Genomic DNA, 16,598 nt, shown 5'->3' with positions numbered 1-16,598 from the left:
TACTGGTCAGGGTGAGTAGATTTCTAGTACTATATTTGGTCGTACAGGTGTAGGATCTTAATTTTCCTGCACCACATTAAATGCAGATGAGCTTTGTGATTTACATGAATTCACAGAAAACTCACACTAACACACGGTTATATTGACAGTATTGCACTTTTCTTGTAGCCTACTTTTGGCCAGCTAATAGCCTAACCACCGATCAAGCAACATTATGGTCTAAACGGCGGCAGGTAGCTTAGTGGTTAAGAGCATTGTGCCAGTAACCGAAAGGTCGCTGGTTCTAATCCCCTCACCGACTAGGTGATGAATCTGTTGATGTGCCCTTGAGCAAGGCACTTAACCCTAATTGTTCCTGTAAGTCGCTCTGGATAAGAGCATCTGCTAAAAGACTAAAATGTAAATGTTCAAATCCTGTTTCTGCAGGATTATTTTGCTGTGACAATATATGTCAAATTAAGATCCTACACCTGTACATCATACAGTATAAACACAGCAAGGGTAGTATAATGTATTATAGAGTTATCAAAGGTGTCAACAAGGGGAGTGTTAAACTAAATAAAATCTTTATAATCTACATTTCATTCCAGCCCTCACAAAGGATAGTACAGAATTGCATAAGAGCACATCAATAATAAATTAACAGCAATGACATCAAACAAAAGAAGAGGGTAAAAAAAGATTACAAAACATATACTGCATATTCAACGTATCTATATATTATTCATATCATTACATAATAAAATTATAGTCAGAAGCCAATACGCTTCTGAGTGCTCTTCTTGGATTCCTTTAGTCTTCTTCAGTCTCAAAACCAGAACTGCTTCTAGCTCTGAGATCAAATGGCACTGTATCCCCTATGTAGGAAATACGCTGCAATATCAGATGTACCCAAGACAAGTCTGTTGCACTGTTCCCTAAAGGTGCTCCTTCCTATCAGAGTTTAGTCTGGAAAGAAGAAGGTGTTTTTTTGGCGTTGGGTAGTCACTGGAAAAACACTTCCTCCTCTAACGTGTGTATCTATATTTCTTTCTGTGTGTGTAGTTCCCTTGGACAAAGTGCTCGTCTGGGCACCTGTAGTGTGTGAGGTGCCTCTTAGCTCTGTCCCAGTGAACAGTAGTTTAGTTTCTTCCCTTTGACTCCAACTCCCATGATTCTCCGGTCTCATGGATCACACCTGTACATGGGCCGTACCTGCCTTGTCTGGGAGAGGTCCTGACTGTCTGCACCCAGCCCCGGCCTCTCCCTCTCCTACCCTGTTGTCCTGGTAGCTGGTGTGCATGCTAGTGCTAGGCCTAGCAGCCTCTTTCAGAGTGTTTTGATGGTGCTTCAGCAATGAAGGCCAACTAAGTGGCCCTTCGTCCAGTCCAGCTCTCCTGGTCCTGGACTGGTCCATCTCTGCTGGGGTAGGGGTGTTCAGGGCTGTCATGGGCCGGTCCATTCCTGTTAAGGTAGAAGTGTCCTGGGATGACCTGGTCCGGTCTATTGCTGCTTGGGTAGGGGTGTTCTGGGCTGCCATGGACCGGTCCATCCTTGCCGGGGTAGGGGTGTTCTGTGCTGCCACAGGGCTAGTCACCAGGCTGTAGTGTGGACTGGTCCTGGGCTGTACCATGTGGATCCCCCCAATGGGGATCATCAGGTTGGGGGTCCTGGCTAATTGCTGGGAGTGGAGAGGCAGGTGGCTGAGGACACCCGCGTGGCCCCCTCGGGATGGTCTAGTCCTGGGGGACAGGAGAGGGGTACGCACCTCGTCGTCCTCCTGAACAGAGTAGCTCTTCAGCTGGGTGGGGATGAGGGGAAGGAAGGGTGTAAAGGTTAAAACCACAACGCAACCAAACCACAACGTCAACACGACTTTGACACAAATTTAGAGGCTGATGGCACAGTCCTTGAGGTTACAATCTCAGACATCTAATGATAGGTGTGTCTCGTTTTATCACCGACTGCCCAGAACAAACACGTTTGTGTCTATTTGGGATCTCTCTTGCATTATTTTCAGGTTTTGTGTTGTTGGTTTGGTTTGAATCATATAAAAGTAGAGAGTTACCCTTCCTTCCTTTTCCTATATAGGTATGACTTTAAAATAACCCTGAATGTACCGGCCTGCGCATCTATATTTGTTTTGGATGTTTATTTTACTCGGATTTGGCTGTTTAGCCTGCACAGCAACTGCTTTGTGTGCAGAAAGGGGTTTATTTAATCTCTGAACCGAACCGGCTAACCAAACAGAGACAGATCACGTCGCAGGTGAGTGAGCATCACTGTGGTTATCAAACCAATCCGTCCCCACGTTATAGACATTAAATTCAATTATGTAACAAAAATGCAAGAGAGCCAAACAGTCTTCCACAGTTACCTTGATCAAATATCAACAAGGTCGGACACAAGGTGTTTCTGTCTTGTGTTCTAAGGGTGACAGAGAGAGACAGTGAAATACTCACCAGCCTTGCCTTGGAGCTTGTAGCTGTAGCAGGTCTGTCCCTGTGGGGATTTGAAGATGGGTGTCTGGACAGACAGGCTCTGTGTTGAGCAGGGATGGTTGCCTGAGGGGCAGGGGAGACACCGGTGGGGGACTTGGGCTTGACAGGCGAGAGGCCTCTTAGGGGGGAAGGATGTCTTTCTAGGGAGGAGGAGACATGACAACCTAGCAGGGACAGAGAGGAGGGTGGGGAGGGGTAGGAGGGGGCAGGGGACAGGTTATACCTAGGAGACAGGGATGAGAGTGGTGGAGTGGAGGGATGGCAGGAGACAGGGGAGAGGTAATGCCTGGGGGAAGGGCATCGGAGAGGGGACAGGTCCGCTCTAGGGGATAGGGAGTGAGCAGGAGAAAGGTGATGGGTTAGGGATGGGGATGGAGATAGGTCTGGAGTTGGTGATGGACAGTGCAGTGGGGAGCGGTGACCATCGGGGTCCAGGTGCCTCCTCCGGGAGAACAGAGCTCTCTTCTTGCTGGGGGAACCAGCAGGGTAACAGAGGCTTGGCTCCCGGGGATTCAGCCTCTGAGGCTGGCTGAGCTGGCTTGACCCTGATGGTCTGGTCCTGTCCCGGTCTGGTGTGGTTCTGTTCTGGTCTGGGGGTTTGGGTGGCTTCAGGTGGCTTGTTGAGGTGGTGGAAGGGTCTTCATGGGACCAGGACTCCTCCTCACCATCATCATCTTCATCATCATACTCGTTGTCATCATCGTCTTCTTCAGTTTCGCTGACATCAGAGTATCGGTGCTCGTCCTGTCCTGTCTCTGGCCAGACTGAGCAGTCTAAGAGTATTAAGCAACATAACAAAGTATTATTGGATACTTCTAAGGTAGACACTGCAACATACAGTGCCTTGCAAAAGTGTTCATCCCCCATGGTGTTTTTACTATTTTGTTGCATTACAACCTGTAATTTAAATTGATTTTTATTTGAATTTCATGTAATGGACATACACAAAATAGTCCAAATTGGTGAAGTGAAATGAAAAAATAATTTAGACAAAAATGTCAAAAAAATTAATAACGGAAAAGTGGTGCGTGCATATGTATTCACCCCCTTTGCTATGAAGCCCCTAAATAAGATCTGGTGCAACCAATTACCTTCAGAAGTCACATAATTAGTTAAATAAAGTCCACCTGTGTGCAATCTAAGTGTCACATGATCTGTCACATGATCTCAGTATATATACACCTGTTCTGAAATGCCCCAGAGTCTACAACACCACTAAGCAAGGGGCACCACCAAGCAAGCGGCACCATGAAGACCAAGGAGCTCTCCAAACAGGTCAGGGACAAAGTTGTGGAGAAGTACAGATCAGGGTTGGGTTATAAAAAAATATCAGAAACTTTGAACATCCCACAGAGCACCATTAAATCCATTATAAAAAAATTGAAAGAATTTGACACCACAACAAACCTGCCAAGAGAGTGCCGCCCACCAAAACTCACGGACCAGGCAAGGAGGGCATTAATCAGAGAGGCAACAAAGAGACCAAAGATAACCCTGAAGGAGCTGTCCATAGGACCACTTTAAGCCGTATACTCCACAGAGCTGGGCTTTACGGAAGAGTGGCCAGAAAAAAGCCATTGCTTAAAGAAAAAAATAAGCAAACACATTTGGTGTTCACCAAAAGCCATGTGGGAGACTCCCCAAACATATGGAAGAAGGTACTCTGGTCAGCTGAGATGAAAATTGAGCTTTTGGCCTTCAAGGAAAACGCTATGTCTGGCGCAAACCCAACACCTCTCATCACCCCGAGAACACCATCCCCACAGTGAAGCATGGTGGTGGCAGCATCATGCTGTGGGGATGTTTTTCATCGGCAGGGACTGGGAAACTGGTCAGAATTGAAGGAATGATGGATGGCGCTAAATACTGGGAAATTCTTGAGGGAAAACTGTGTCAGTCTTTCCAGAGATTTGAGACTGGGACGGAGGTTCAGCTTCCAGCAGGACAATGCCCCTAAGCATACTGCTAAAGCGACACTCGAGTGGTTTAAGGGGAAACATTCAAATGTCTTGGAATGGCCTAGTCAAAGCCCAGACCTCAATCCAATTGAGAATCTGTGGTATGACTTAAATATTGCTGTACACCAGCGGAACCCATCCAACTTGAAGGAGCTGGAGCAGTTTTGCCTTGAATAATGGGCAAAAATCCCAGTGGCTAGATGTGCCAAGCTTATAGAGACATACCCCAAGAGACTTACAGCTGTAATTGCTGCAAAAGGTGGCTCTACAAAGTATTGACTTTGGGGGGATGAATAGTTATGCACGCTCAAGTTTTCTGTTTTTTTGTCTTATTTCTTATTTGTTTCACAAGAAAAAATATTTTGCATCTTCAAAGTGGTAGGCATGTTGTGTAAATCAAATGATACAAACCCCCAAGAAATCCATTTTAATTCCAGGTTGTAAGGCAACAAAATAGGAAAAATGCCAAGGGGGTGAATACTTTCGCAAGCCACTGTAACATCATCTTACCTTCTTCAGCCTCAGTCTCTTCCAGGGAAGAGCCGGTCATTGGCCCGTCATGGCATTTCTTCCCATGGGCCTTGGACTTCATGTGTTTAGTGAGGTTCCCTGGAACAACAGAGAACCATTACATTACCATCACTGACATCCCTACAACACACTGGATGAACAGAGATGTCAACTCCAAGCAGGTCAGCAGTACCCTTTTCCTTAAAAATCTATTTTATAGGAGAGACCTTGTCCCAATAAGGCAGCCATTCCAGTACCTATCCAACTATCCATACCCACTAGAGAGTCACAGTCATGTGACTATCTATAACCTCAGTAAGGCAGCAATCCTGTGTCTATCCAAAGCTCACCTTTGGTTTTGAAGGCGAAGCTGCAGTGCTTGCAGACGTACGGTCGTGAGTCGGTGTGCAGGCGGATGTGTTTATGCAGCATACTAGGCTTCTTACAGCGGATGCCACACTCCTCACACACATATCTGCCCCGGCCTCGACCCCGCACGTACACATACTCCTCACTAGACCTGTAGCTGACGGACGAGAGAGAGAGAGAGAACATTTTTTATTTAGTGTAGTGTTATTATGTATAGGTAATGCTACCACCAAAAAACCTTGGTGATATCAACAAAACCTTGTGACTTGATGCTAGTGCTCTTTCAATAACAACTAGGAATGGAGAGGAACCTGAGATAACAGAGTTCCCTAAATTCTGATCTTTTGATCTGAATCCCGGGTCACATTTTCAGTGGTGAGTTCATTTCCACCCCTGATGAAAACCACAGTCCATATGTACTGTAAATAGCACCTGCAAGCTGCTATAATGTTTCTATTTATCGCTGTATCTGTTTGGCAAACGCCCTTCTTACACAGTGAACTCAGTTCAGTTGGTTAGGGGGTCCACCCTGTGTGTGTGTGTGTGTGTGTGTGTGTGTGTGTGTGTGTGTGTGTGTGTGTGTGTGTGTGTGTGTGTGTGTGTGTGTGTGTGTGTGTGTGTGTGTGTGCTGCTTTTGGGTGGAGGGTGTTCTGGTTTGCGGTTATAAAAGCCTGACTGTGTGAAGCTGAAGTGGGGGCTGTGCAGTGGGACTCTAACCCCCATCACCACCCTCTCACACCACCCCCACCCAGCCCAGTCCAAACACAGAGAGCCTGCAACATCAGCTGGGGTTTGGAACAGCAAGCCAATAAAAACACACCAGAGAGGGAGGAAACCCTGGGCTCAGACCAGCTGCTCCAAATAAACAGAAAACAAAAACGTCTTTCTATTAATATGATCGGTAATTACAATGATAGCTAACATGCTTAATTTTCTCAACTTAATCCCTGTTTGGTGCCTTAAAAGCGATGTTTTGGCTGAATGAATGAGACAGGTGTTGCGAGGTCCTTACAGGGGTTCAATGTGGAGCTTTCATTAAACCATATCAGCTGTGTTTGTGTGTTTGTGTGTTTGTGTGTGTGTGTGTGTGTGTGTGTGTGTGTGTGTGTGTGTGTGTGTGTGTGTGTGTGTGTGTGTGTGTGTGTCGATTGTTACATGGAGCAGGCCTTTTCTGAAAAACTCTTTAAATACCAGCCCCTCATATCACGCGTGGACAGCCTAGGATACAAATGCAAGTTGGTGCCATTGAAATTTGGCAGTCTTGGCCACATACATAGGCTTACTGTACGTGGCCTTCAGATTGCAGGCCTGACTAAGAGTAGAACAAAACAACTGGCTAGGTACTGCTCTGTTTCAGCTGTTATGGGCAGCCTAGCTGTGTGGAGGAGAAGGTACTGCTCTGTTTCAGCTGTTATGGGCAGGCTAGCTGTGTGGAGGAAAAGGTACTGCTCTGTTTCAGCTGTTATGGGCAGGCTAGCTGTGTGGAGGAGAAGGTACTGCTCTGTTTCAGCTGTTATGGGCAGGCTAGCTGTGTGGAGGAAAAGGTACTGCTCTGTTTCAGCTGTTATGGGCAGGCTAGCTGTGTGGAGGAGAAGGTACTGCTCTGTTTCAGCTGTTATGGGCAGGCTAGCTGTGTGGAGGAGAAGGTACTGCTCTGTTTCAGCTGTTATGGGCAGGCTAGCTGTGTGGAGGAAAAGGTACTGCTCTGTTTCAGCTGTTATGGGCAGGCTAGCTGTGTGGAGGAGAAGGTACTGCTCTGTTTCAGCTGTTATGGGCAGGCTAGCTGTGTGGAGGAGAAGGTACTGCTCTGTTTCAGCTGTTATGGGCAGGCTAGCTGTGTGGAGGAGAAGGTGCTTTTTGTTTCCTTGCATCAACAACCTTTGAAATGTTTGAATAATTTATGATGTAATGTGATTTGTGGATTTAAATAAAGTATTTCAAATGTGTGTGTGCGTGTGTGTGTGTGGATGCATGCGTGTGTACGTGCCCACTGACAAAAAATCCCACATGCTGAACTGATATACAGCATGTAGGCATATTGATGGCCACCAACCCACGCAATTCATAGTTTACTCTGACACCCATTCACAGATCCTGCCCCTAGCTTTATCTTCAGAGAGACAGCCTACACTAAATCCTCCCTCACTCAGCCTTCACTCCCCCTTCACTGTAGCCATACTGAAAGGTCATTGTTTGACTTCCTCTCTCTCACTGCTTTGTCTTATCATCCCGCACACACATCGGCCTGAACAGATGGAATTGGCGGGCTCAGAGCTCCACACAGCACAGCATGGAAGGGAGATGAGTCATTCCCAGCTAGCACATCGGGGTTTTGGGAACATTGTGGGAACTAATGTTTTTGGTTTCATATTTGGTTGTGGGAACAAAGCCATACGTTTCCTGACAGGTAAAACTGAACGATTTTTAAACGTTCTGAGAAGTGAAAATTTGGCCTGTTCTGAGAAGGTTTTACTCTGGTCCCTTGAAAGATTTCCTGGGAGTTTTTATTAACGCTCTGAGAACGAAAATTAAAGGTTATTTGGAGGTTTTTGAATAACTTCCTTAAAACTTTCACTGAATGTGTGGCCAATTAGTGGGCGCGGCCAACACACCTGAACACACTTAACAAGACAGAGGATAGAGAGCGTACTCTTTGCCTGGTCCAGTCAGTGTGCCCCCTCCGCAAAATACAGCTGACAGATCTTTTATAAATCATTCGGATAAAACGTGAAGTTTAGTCATTAAAAACCCCTGTAGGTCTAAGCCCTTAGATCGCAATATCTACTAAGCTAACGTATCTAATTGTTTTAGGATGGTAATAAAATGGATCATTTAGCTATTTGATTTGGAATTTTAGGACCCCTGTTGGTATATTAGTTCGCTCAAACGCTTCGGTCTGGACAGTTGGTTTTGTGAGAAGACATCTTCGAAATTAGGGTGTCCGCGTCAGAGAGTTCAGACGACTGCCGTAAAGCTTCTGGATGTCATAGGGCAAAACAAACAACACTGTCGTGTTCATGAGAGGCTCATCTTTCATCTTATTCATTTGTAGCTCAAACGTTCAGGTTCTACAGACAATTTTGTGACGATTTTCTTGTCCGGATCCTCTCAAGTGTAGAAAAACACAGCTTTTAAAAGCCCCATGTTATGGAATAGGCACAAACTTCATATTGAGCTGCAGCCACTGCAAGACATGGCAAGTCTCTAGCATAAACACACAGGGAGCTATTCAAAATGACATCAACAATAAAAACAGGACAATGCTGACGGGGCACTTGCCCTTGTGCCCCTTATGGGCAGCTTGTTCTGAGACGGAATGTATGTTTTTAAATATCATTCTTAGAATGTTCTCTGAACGTTACAAAAGTTTTCTTGTGGTTTTTATGGAAAGTTTTCTTAACGTTCTCGGAACAATTTGAGAACATGACTTTAAATAGGAAACCTGTAGGAAACATTATGTCGAGGGTACTGAAATTCCCACAGAATAATGTTGTTTCTTAACGTTCTCTGAACTATTTGAGAACATTCCCAATGTCAAACCAGTTGGAAAACGTTCCTAGAACATTACCAAGATTGAAATTAAATGTAACCATGTTTGAATGTTTAGGAAACGTTCTGTTAAATTAATGAAATACCAAAAAAAATCTGTTTTTTTTGTCAAGTTCCTTAAATGTGCTGAGAATGTTCCAAAGCCAAGCAACTATCCTACACTATTCCCAGAAAGTTGTGGGAAGGTTGTATGCAAAATAACCATAGGACAAACACACTCTCCCCAAGCTCTAAGAAACATATGGTTCTCAGAACGTTATGTGCTAGCTGGGTTGTGACTGATGAGAAGAAGGCTGTGAACCTGAGTCACAACAACAACAGGTTCCCAGCGGTACTCAGAGAGATGCAGAGGAAAGCACAGATGGCACCTCAGTGGCACATTCACAGATATGATGGAGGAGACCAAGTGTTCTCAGGAGTTTCAGTTATTTCTGCTTCATAACCTCAGTGTGATTCAATCTAGCTGTGTGGATTAACGTAAATGAATTTAGATGAATCAGAGCGCTCTCGATCTCTCAGAGCTCTCTCTCCTATCTGACACATCCTACATAAGTCCCATTACTAGAGAAGCAGAGAACACTTTCTTCATCTGGGTACTGTACCTTCCTCTCCCTCCTCTGAAAATAGTATCCCTCTTATGTTCTCTGTCTACAAATAGATACACATAAACCCAGATGTACAGAGAAATCATGTAAATAGACGTAAGGTTCTCATTCATTCAATCAATCACCATCTAAAATGGGAATGAAATTGGGAATGAAACTTTCCCTTTACAGCTTAATGGCCAGAACTATTGACTGTGTTGGGTGTAACTGAGCCTCTACAGGGTACAGTAGAGGAAGCTGGGTAGTTGTTGGTCATTTCCTGGCTAGGGCCACTCAACAGACGTGCTCTGTTGGTGTAGTCAGACAGGGAACCCTTAGCCCCTCATGTCCTGCAGAGGGGAAAGACAACATTTCTCAGCTCTCCACAAACGACACAGAGACCCAATACCCTCACTGTCTGTGACTAGTAGCTTACAGTACCATGGCTTGTACTGTATAGAGATAAAGTTGTAAGGCTGAGTGTAGTTTCTAATGTCCTTATGAATGTAAAGCCAATAAAGCTTTGCATCTTCATTTTTTTTCAACTGTAAAATGTAATCAGTCATAGCCTACTCACCCTCCCTCACAGATCCAGATTCGAGGTGGAGGTTCTCTACATTTGCTGGTTGACTCGGCCTCCGTTTCCTTTTCCTCCTCTTCCTTCTCTTCCTCCTCCTCTCGGTCTTTCTTTAGCTCCTTGTCCTCTGCGGATTGCTCTTGCTTTGTTGTCTCGACACGGTAGCTGTCGCCGGGCAGAGTGGCTTGTACCTACACTCGAGAGAGACATGCAGGGCAAATTCACCAACCCTGCTCCAGCAAGATCAGGCCAAGGAGACAGAGATGGGGGGGGAATTCATCATAACTTATGTGTTTCAGTATTTATCGAAATTATACTGTAGCATTACAATTTACAATATAGGCCTACAGGCTTTAAATGAGAAATAAGGCCAAACTTTAAGACTGTATTGGGTCATATACAAAATATAGTATGAAAGACTACAGCACATAGTACAGTATGGGACAAGGCTAAATAAATACATACTGTACTGCATATTTCACATTGGCCATTCTATGAGGAGGCCTACAGTAAAGTCTATTTACCTCAGAATGGCATGGCATCTTCATGTCGGTGGGCTCTGGTGGGGTCTCTGCTTGGGTGGATGACATGGGAGACATGGTGTAGATGGTGGAGCTGACCCTCTGCTTGCAGTCCAACAGGGACAGGGCTGTCTTGCTGGATAGGCCTGGAGGGTTGGGGTCATACTCGCTGGTAGACCAAGAGGAGTACACTGAGGGCTGGTGGTCAGTCGAGGTTGAGGGATTTGGCTTGGCGTAGTTCAGATAACACCAGCTGTGAGAGGTGGTGGACTGGAGGGTCGGATATGAAGTTCCTTCTTGACTTATGGGAGTACACACCCTAGGTAAACATGTTGTAATTTCAACCTTTTCTTCTTTTGTGGATGTTTCCGCGATTACGTTTCCTACGTAACTCTCCTCTACTTCTTCCTCCTCCTTCACTCGTTTCTGCTGCTGTTTGGACTCAAGGCTGAAATCGACACTGTTTGAAGGGGATAACATCCTCTTGTTGCTCCCTGAGCCCGAAGATCTACAGCCCTCCTCAGAACACAACTGGCTGCCTGGAGGCAAAGGCAAAGTCAAGTGGTTGCCTGGAGGCAGGGCCAACTGGCTGACTGGTAGCAGAGTCTCAGACAACATCTTGCTGCCTACAGGCAGAGTCATGACCAGGTGGCTGTTATGTTCAGGAATTGGGATATTTCTATTGCCACTGTTTAACCCAGAACACACAGGTTCCTGGGACCTAGATGTTGTGGTTTGGGACAGAGTGGTGTATATGGCACTGGCTGGGGTGTTGGTGTCTGCCTGTAGCCGGACTACTGCTACTGCTGGTGATATGGAGGGCCGGAGAAACTCTGGGCTATGTGTGATGTTAGGGTGAGGGTGGAGGATCTGCGGAGGATGTGTTACAAACTCTGAATGTCCACCATGACTGTGAGTTGGGACTGGGATCTCCAGCTTCAGGCCTGTGGACATTGGAAGGTAGTTCGCCCTAGCAATCCCTAATGGGCACTGGGTGGGGAGGGGGTGGGGAGGGTAGACAGGGCGGGGTTGGGATTGGGGTTGGGCAGGGTGGATGTAGGTATGGACAGGACGCAGGGAGATAATTAGAGGTTTCCCTGAACAGAGAGGTGATGGGGCTACCCTCTGGAGGGGGTCAGGAGATTCTACAGAGTTCTTTGAGGGTAGGACTTCAGAGCAATGTCCGGTCAACTGAATACTTTGACCCAGTTTCCATTGTAAGGGGGGCTCTTGGCAAAGAGTTTGTACAGGGTTAAAGTACGTGGTTTCGCCTGACAGACGGGAACCAGCGGCCGGACTAAGGTGTCGAGGACCTGGGCTTAGTCTAGAAGAAGTGCTAGGACTGACAGGGTCAGGACTGGGGCTACAGTGAGAAGGGTTGTTCACCTTTAGTGCTGTGTGTTTGGAAGAAATGGAGGAACTGGGGTTCAGTTTTATTTCTGCGGGTCTGGCAGGCTGCTCCTCCTCTGGGTCCCTGACCGCAGTGTGTCTCATGAGGAGACATTTGCGTCTGTCTCTCCAGCCAGCTGCGGAGCGCTCAGGGGACAAACTGCTGTAGTCAAAGGACTTGCTTCGCATCTCCAACATCGCCATCAGGACAGACTGCTGCTGTGGGTCGTGAGGTGCTTGCTCTGAGGCTGACCGCCGCATCTCCCTTTTGTGAAGATGCAGCCCTGGGACGGTCAACATGTTAGGGGCCCTAGACCTCCTCAACGGTGTCCCAGCCAGGGTCTCCATGTCTCCGGGTCTGGTGGACTCCTCGAAGGATGCAGAGCGGCTAGATGCGTGGGATGCACAGCTGTCCTGGCTGGGGCTGCGAGGCAGGGAGATGGAGTCAAAGCTGGACATGGACTCCCCTGAAGACTGGGCGGCCTCTGCCAGGCGAATACGTTTCTTCTTCGGGGGCAGCTTCTCAATGGGTACCCCAGACAGGGTGAGGCTCCTCTGTGGCCACTGGAACTCCTCTGTCCTCTCAGTCTGTTTAGGCATTATGGATGCTGTTTCTGACTGTGTCTGAACAGACTCAATAACATTGGTGTTGGAATCCTCAGTGACGAATATCTCAGGGACTTGAACATTGTGTTGGCGCACCAGTTTGCGAGGTGTTGGTTTGGACGAGTGTTCCTGCGGTTGTTTCTGAGACACATCCTCATGAGATGGGAAACTAAAATGCGCCTCCTCTTTACCTTGACTCTCTGTAAACAAAGTGTCCTGTTTCTCAAATGAACTAGTATGCTGAATCACTGAGAAACATTTCGATGTGCCTCCCCGATCCTGCTCTAACCATGGCCATGAGTTTCTATTGCATGCTACACTTTTTTTGTCTCTGCCTTGCACCGACGTGGAGAAGTTGGGTATGGATAAAGACACAGGAGAGGATGGATCATCAGATTCAAAACTCTCCTCTTTCCTTCTCTTGCGCATTGCCAAAGCCCCTGGTTTGCTGATCGGATAGTGTATCAACTGTGAACGGTCCAGCTGGCATATTGTTGTATCAAGACTCTCTTGGGGAAGTCGTGCTATACAAAGACTTCTCTTGTGTGCCTTATAACCTTCCCAGTTCTTACATCCAAAACCACAGGACTCACACTCATATGGCTCTGGTTGACATTGCTTGTGGTCAGGAGGCACGACGGACATATTGTGATTGTAGAGTGTGTTGGAGCTACTGTGTAAACTATGTTCCTCTTTAGTGAATTCAGCACCAGGGTGTAGTTCGATAGCAGGCTGGCGTCGTAGCATCCCAATCCGGCGAGACAGTGTTTCAGACCGTTCATCGAAAGATTGGCTAAGGCGGAAGTTTTGTGGGAAGACGTCAGAGGTGGCATCAGTTGAACTAGCAGCAGAGGGCATAGAGAGGCTTCTCAGAAGAGGAGCCATGGAAGTGGATGACAGGCCTGCCGTTGAATCCACGTGTAGTGACTGGTGATGATGGAACTTCTCACACGGAACTCCCATAGTGATGGAACCACTGCATTTAAAGCCTGGGTCTCCAGGGTTGTTGGTGCTGTGGTGGACTACCGGCAGCTCTTTCAGAGATAGAGAAACCTTAGAGTTAGACTCATTGCTACTTCTCCTAGGCAGAGAGAACCTCCTGGGCTTAACGCTGTCGATCTTACTTGTATCAACCACAGCCTCGTTGATGGTGATGAGGTTGGTGATGTGGTCAATGACCTGCTTCTTGGGCACTGTGAATGGCATGCTCTTCTCCTGCTGTCCCTGGCCTCCAGAAGGCTGCTGGTCCTGATGCCGGGACATCCTCTGGAGGTGACCCAGACGGCCATATTTCCCCATGATGATCTCTGCGTAACTTTTGGCACTTGTTGCATTGGGTGGGCTGTCCTGCGACTGCTCAGTGCTCTCAGAGCGAGAGAAATAGCCAGACTCTGTGCTGCCTCTACTCCCTATACTCGCCATACCCAATGAGGAACTGATCGAGTCAGACGAGCCTAGAAGGCCACGTTTCCCTCGGCTCAAACGCATGGCCAGCCTCTTCTTGACAGCGTAGGAGTTGTCCATCGCACTGGACTGCTCTGTAGACCTCTCTGTGTCTTCATGGGTCTTCTCGTTGGCTACACTGCCTTGTCTCTCCAAGTTGGAGGAGGCAGCAGATGATGGCTGTCTGGTTTCGTCTTCTGACTCTGGCACCAGTTCTTCTAAAGCACTGGGCTCTCCAGAGGCGAGGCCGGCCTTCACCCTGTGGGTATGGGACTTCCGGTGCTTGTAGAGGTTGCTCTTGGTCTTGAAAGAAAAGCCGCAGGGAGCACAGGGGTAGGGCCTCTCTCCGGTGTGGGATCGGATGTGTTTCTGCAGGACACTGGGCTTGGCACAGGCACGGCCACAGTAAGAACACACATATTTCCCAGGTTTTCCAGGCTTACGCTCCCGTTTATGCTTCAGGGTGCCCTCCTGGTTCTCCTCTGTGGCAGGAGCCTCTGTAGACTGGGTGAAGGTGGTTGATGAGGAGGGAGTTGCCGGGGTCCCCCCAGACGAGGTCAGAGACACTCTAGTCGGTGTTGCCTCTGCCTTTGCATGCTTACCCCCCTCCACCAGTGGGGTGTCTGAATCAACGCTTTGCCTCTGATGTCGGAGACGCTTGCGCTCCCTCTTATTAGGCAGTTTGTGGTGTTGCTCTTGTTGTTGTTGAGGGCCTCCTTGCTTGGAGCGAGTCTGTTGTGTCTGCAGTTGATTGTTCTGGGAGTAGGGAGATTTGGGAGGCTCGGGGTCTGCGAGAGGCAGAGCAGACTCTCCTGGCTGAGGGTGGTCGTGACCTCCGGACTGCTCCCCAGTCGACAAGTGGCTGCAACTGTGCAACGCCTCCATAAAATGGAACAACAACCTCAGGTAGACACCTGGGATCCCTCCGCCTGAGACAGGCCACACAGGTCAAGCCTATTCATTCAACGGACTCTGGGATTGATGTATGATGAGTATTTTATTCCTTAGTTATATCTGGCTTTCGGGCTGTCTGTCCTCATACTTAGTACTTACTCCAGTAAAGCCATTAATTCAACGGATCCTGGGCAACAACTGTGAATTGTCATGCGGTGATGAGGAAGTCCTTTTCCATCCTGAGCCAAATAAGCTTCCCATATCGGAGCTCTGTTGGCTCCCAGAGTCAACAACTCTGCCCTCTAAGCCTCTGAGCCAGTCCCCTCAGATAGTCCCGTTGTCCGGTATTCAGATACTGGGTTGATCCCTTCCTCGTGTCAGGTCTTCAGATCCAGCTATCAGGACTTTTTGTTGGATGTCTGTGTCCTCTGATTCACTCCAGAGGACCTGAAAGAAGAAAAAATTGAGGGGTAGTCTCTATCGCTCCTTCTTTCTCTTTTTCACACACACACAGCGCACACACCAAATGAAATTACATCATGAAGACAGATGGCAGAAACAGTCTTTCTCCGCCCACTATGATCTAAAAATATTACTGTTGAAGGGAACAAAACAGCTAAAAAGCAAGGTTTTAATCACTTATTTCATGAAGATGTATTGGAAACAAGTTGGAAACAAAGCTTGGGGTTTGATCGTATTAAAGGGGCACATTTCTCATAGCGCCCAGTTTCAGTTTCACTTTGTCAACAACAACAAAAAACATTAGCATGATATAGAAAGTCCTTCAATGCAGAAAGAAGTCTGCTTCAAAAGTTCAAAACCATACACCTAAAATGTAGGTGTTCGTTACCAAACTGTGATTCGGAATCTGGCTACAAAAATATCTAATTTACCTGACTATTGTGAAGAAAACGAACCAAGTCATAGCATCCATTTTCAGATTCGGCAATCAATAGCCCCTTGAATAGTTCCCAATCAGCCGTGTGCATTGCACATTGCTCAATCATAAGATACTACGTGTTTCTCAGGGATCACCCTCCCAAGACAAGATTACATAGTTTTCCTCTTGATTGCCCAAACTCATGAGCTTTTGTTGCAGCTGGAAATGCAAATAGTTTAATTCATCCAGATTCCCCCAAAGTCTCCCAACCCCAGCTGCTAACGCTAGCTAAAAAGAATTAGGCCAAATGCAAATGTTGTAGTCTGCATATGGATACCACCACAAGATAACACCAACACTTACTTCCTGATGGTGTAGTCTGCAGATAGATACCACCATAAGATAACACCAACACATCTCCCATTGGGAAGTGGATAACATCATTCAGCTGTGAAAAAAATACACTACCGGAATCTAGTCAAATATTCATCTACAATAACACACTTGATTTCTAATTTCTCCCTATTGTAACTTTACACTGTTAAACAAGCAGACTTCTCTAATGATAGCAATTCACTGAAAGCACATTAAGTAATATAGATTTCACTAAATAATATGTTCTTTAATAGATTCTTATTTTCATACACCTAATGGCTCCAAAACGAAATGGCTCCAAAACTCTAACTGGAGTATTTAAAGATTTCTAAACACCAGGCAGCCAAATACAAACAATCTTTGTCATTTTAGCTTTGTATCATCTCTGTTTCTCATGTGGAAAATATATAAGGTGACACAGTGCAGAATCAGATAAGGGAGAAAATAAACTCCCTCTACTTTC

At 46.7% G+C, this 16,598-nt stretch overlaps 1 protein-coding gene across 1 annotated transcript; it reads right to left on the bottom strand.

The window, feature by feature from the left end:
- Positions 1-936: 936 nt before the first annotated feature.
- Positions 937-14,871, bottom strand: LOC311123689 (transcription factor HIVEP3-like; the record flags this gene model as incomplete). The annotated part of the gene is given in 8 exon segments (XM_084158208.1): positions 937-969; positions 971-1,171; positions 1,175-1,780; positions 2,442-3,253; positions 4,949-5,047; positions 5,299-5,474; positions 10,028-10,218; positions 10,552-14,871. Coding segments are annotated over 8 exon segments (6,438 nt in total).
- Between the last annotated feature and the right edge of the window lie 1,727 nt (positions 14,872-16,598).

Source organism: Coregonus lavaretus (assembly GCF_964263955.1).
Source record: "Coregonus lavaretus genome assembly, chromosome: 3".
Taxonomy (NCBI): domain Eukaryota; kingdom Metazoa; phylum Chordata; class Actinopteri; order Salmoniformes; family Salmonidae; genus Coregonus; species Coregonus lavaretus.
The sequence above is the reverse complement of the archived record's forward strand: the minus strand, read 5'-3'. Positions and strand labels throughout refer to the sequence as shown.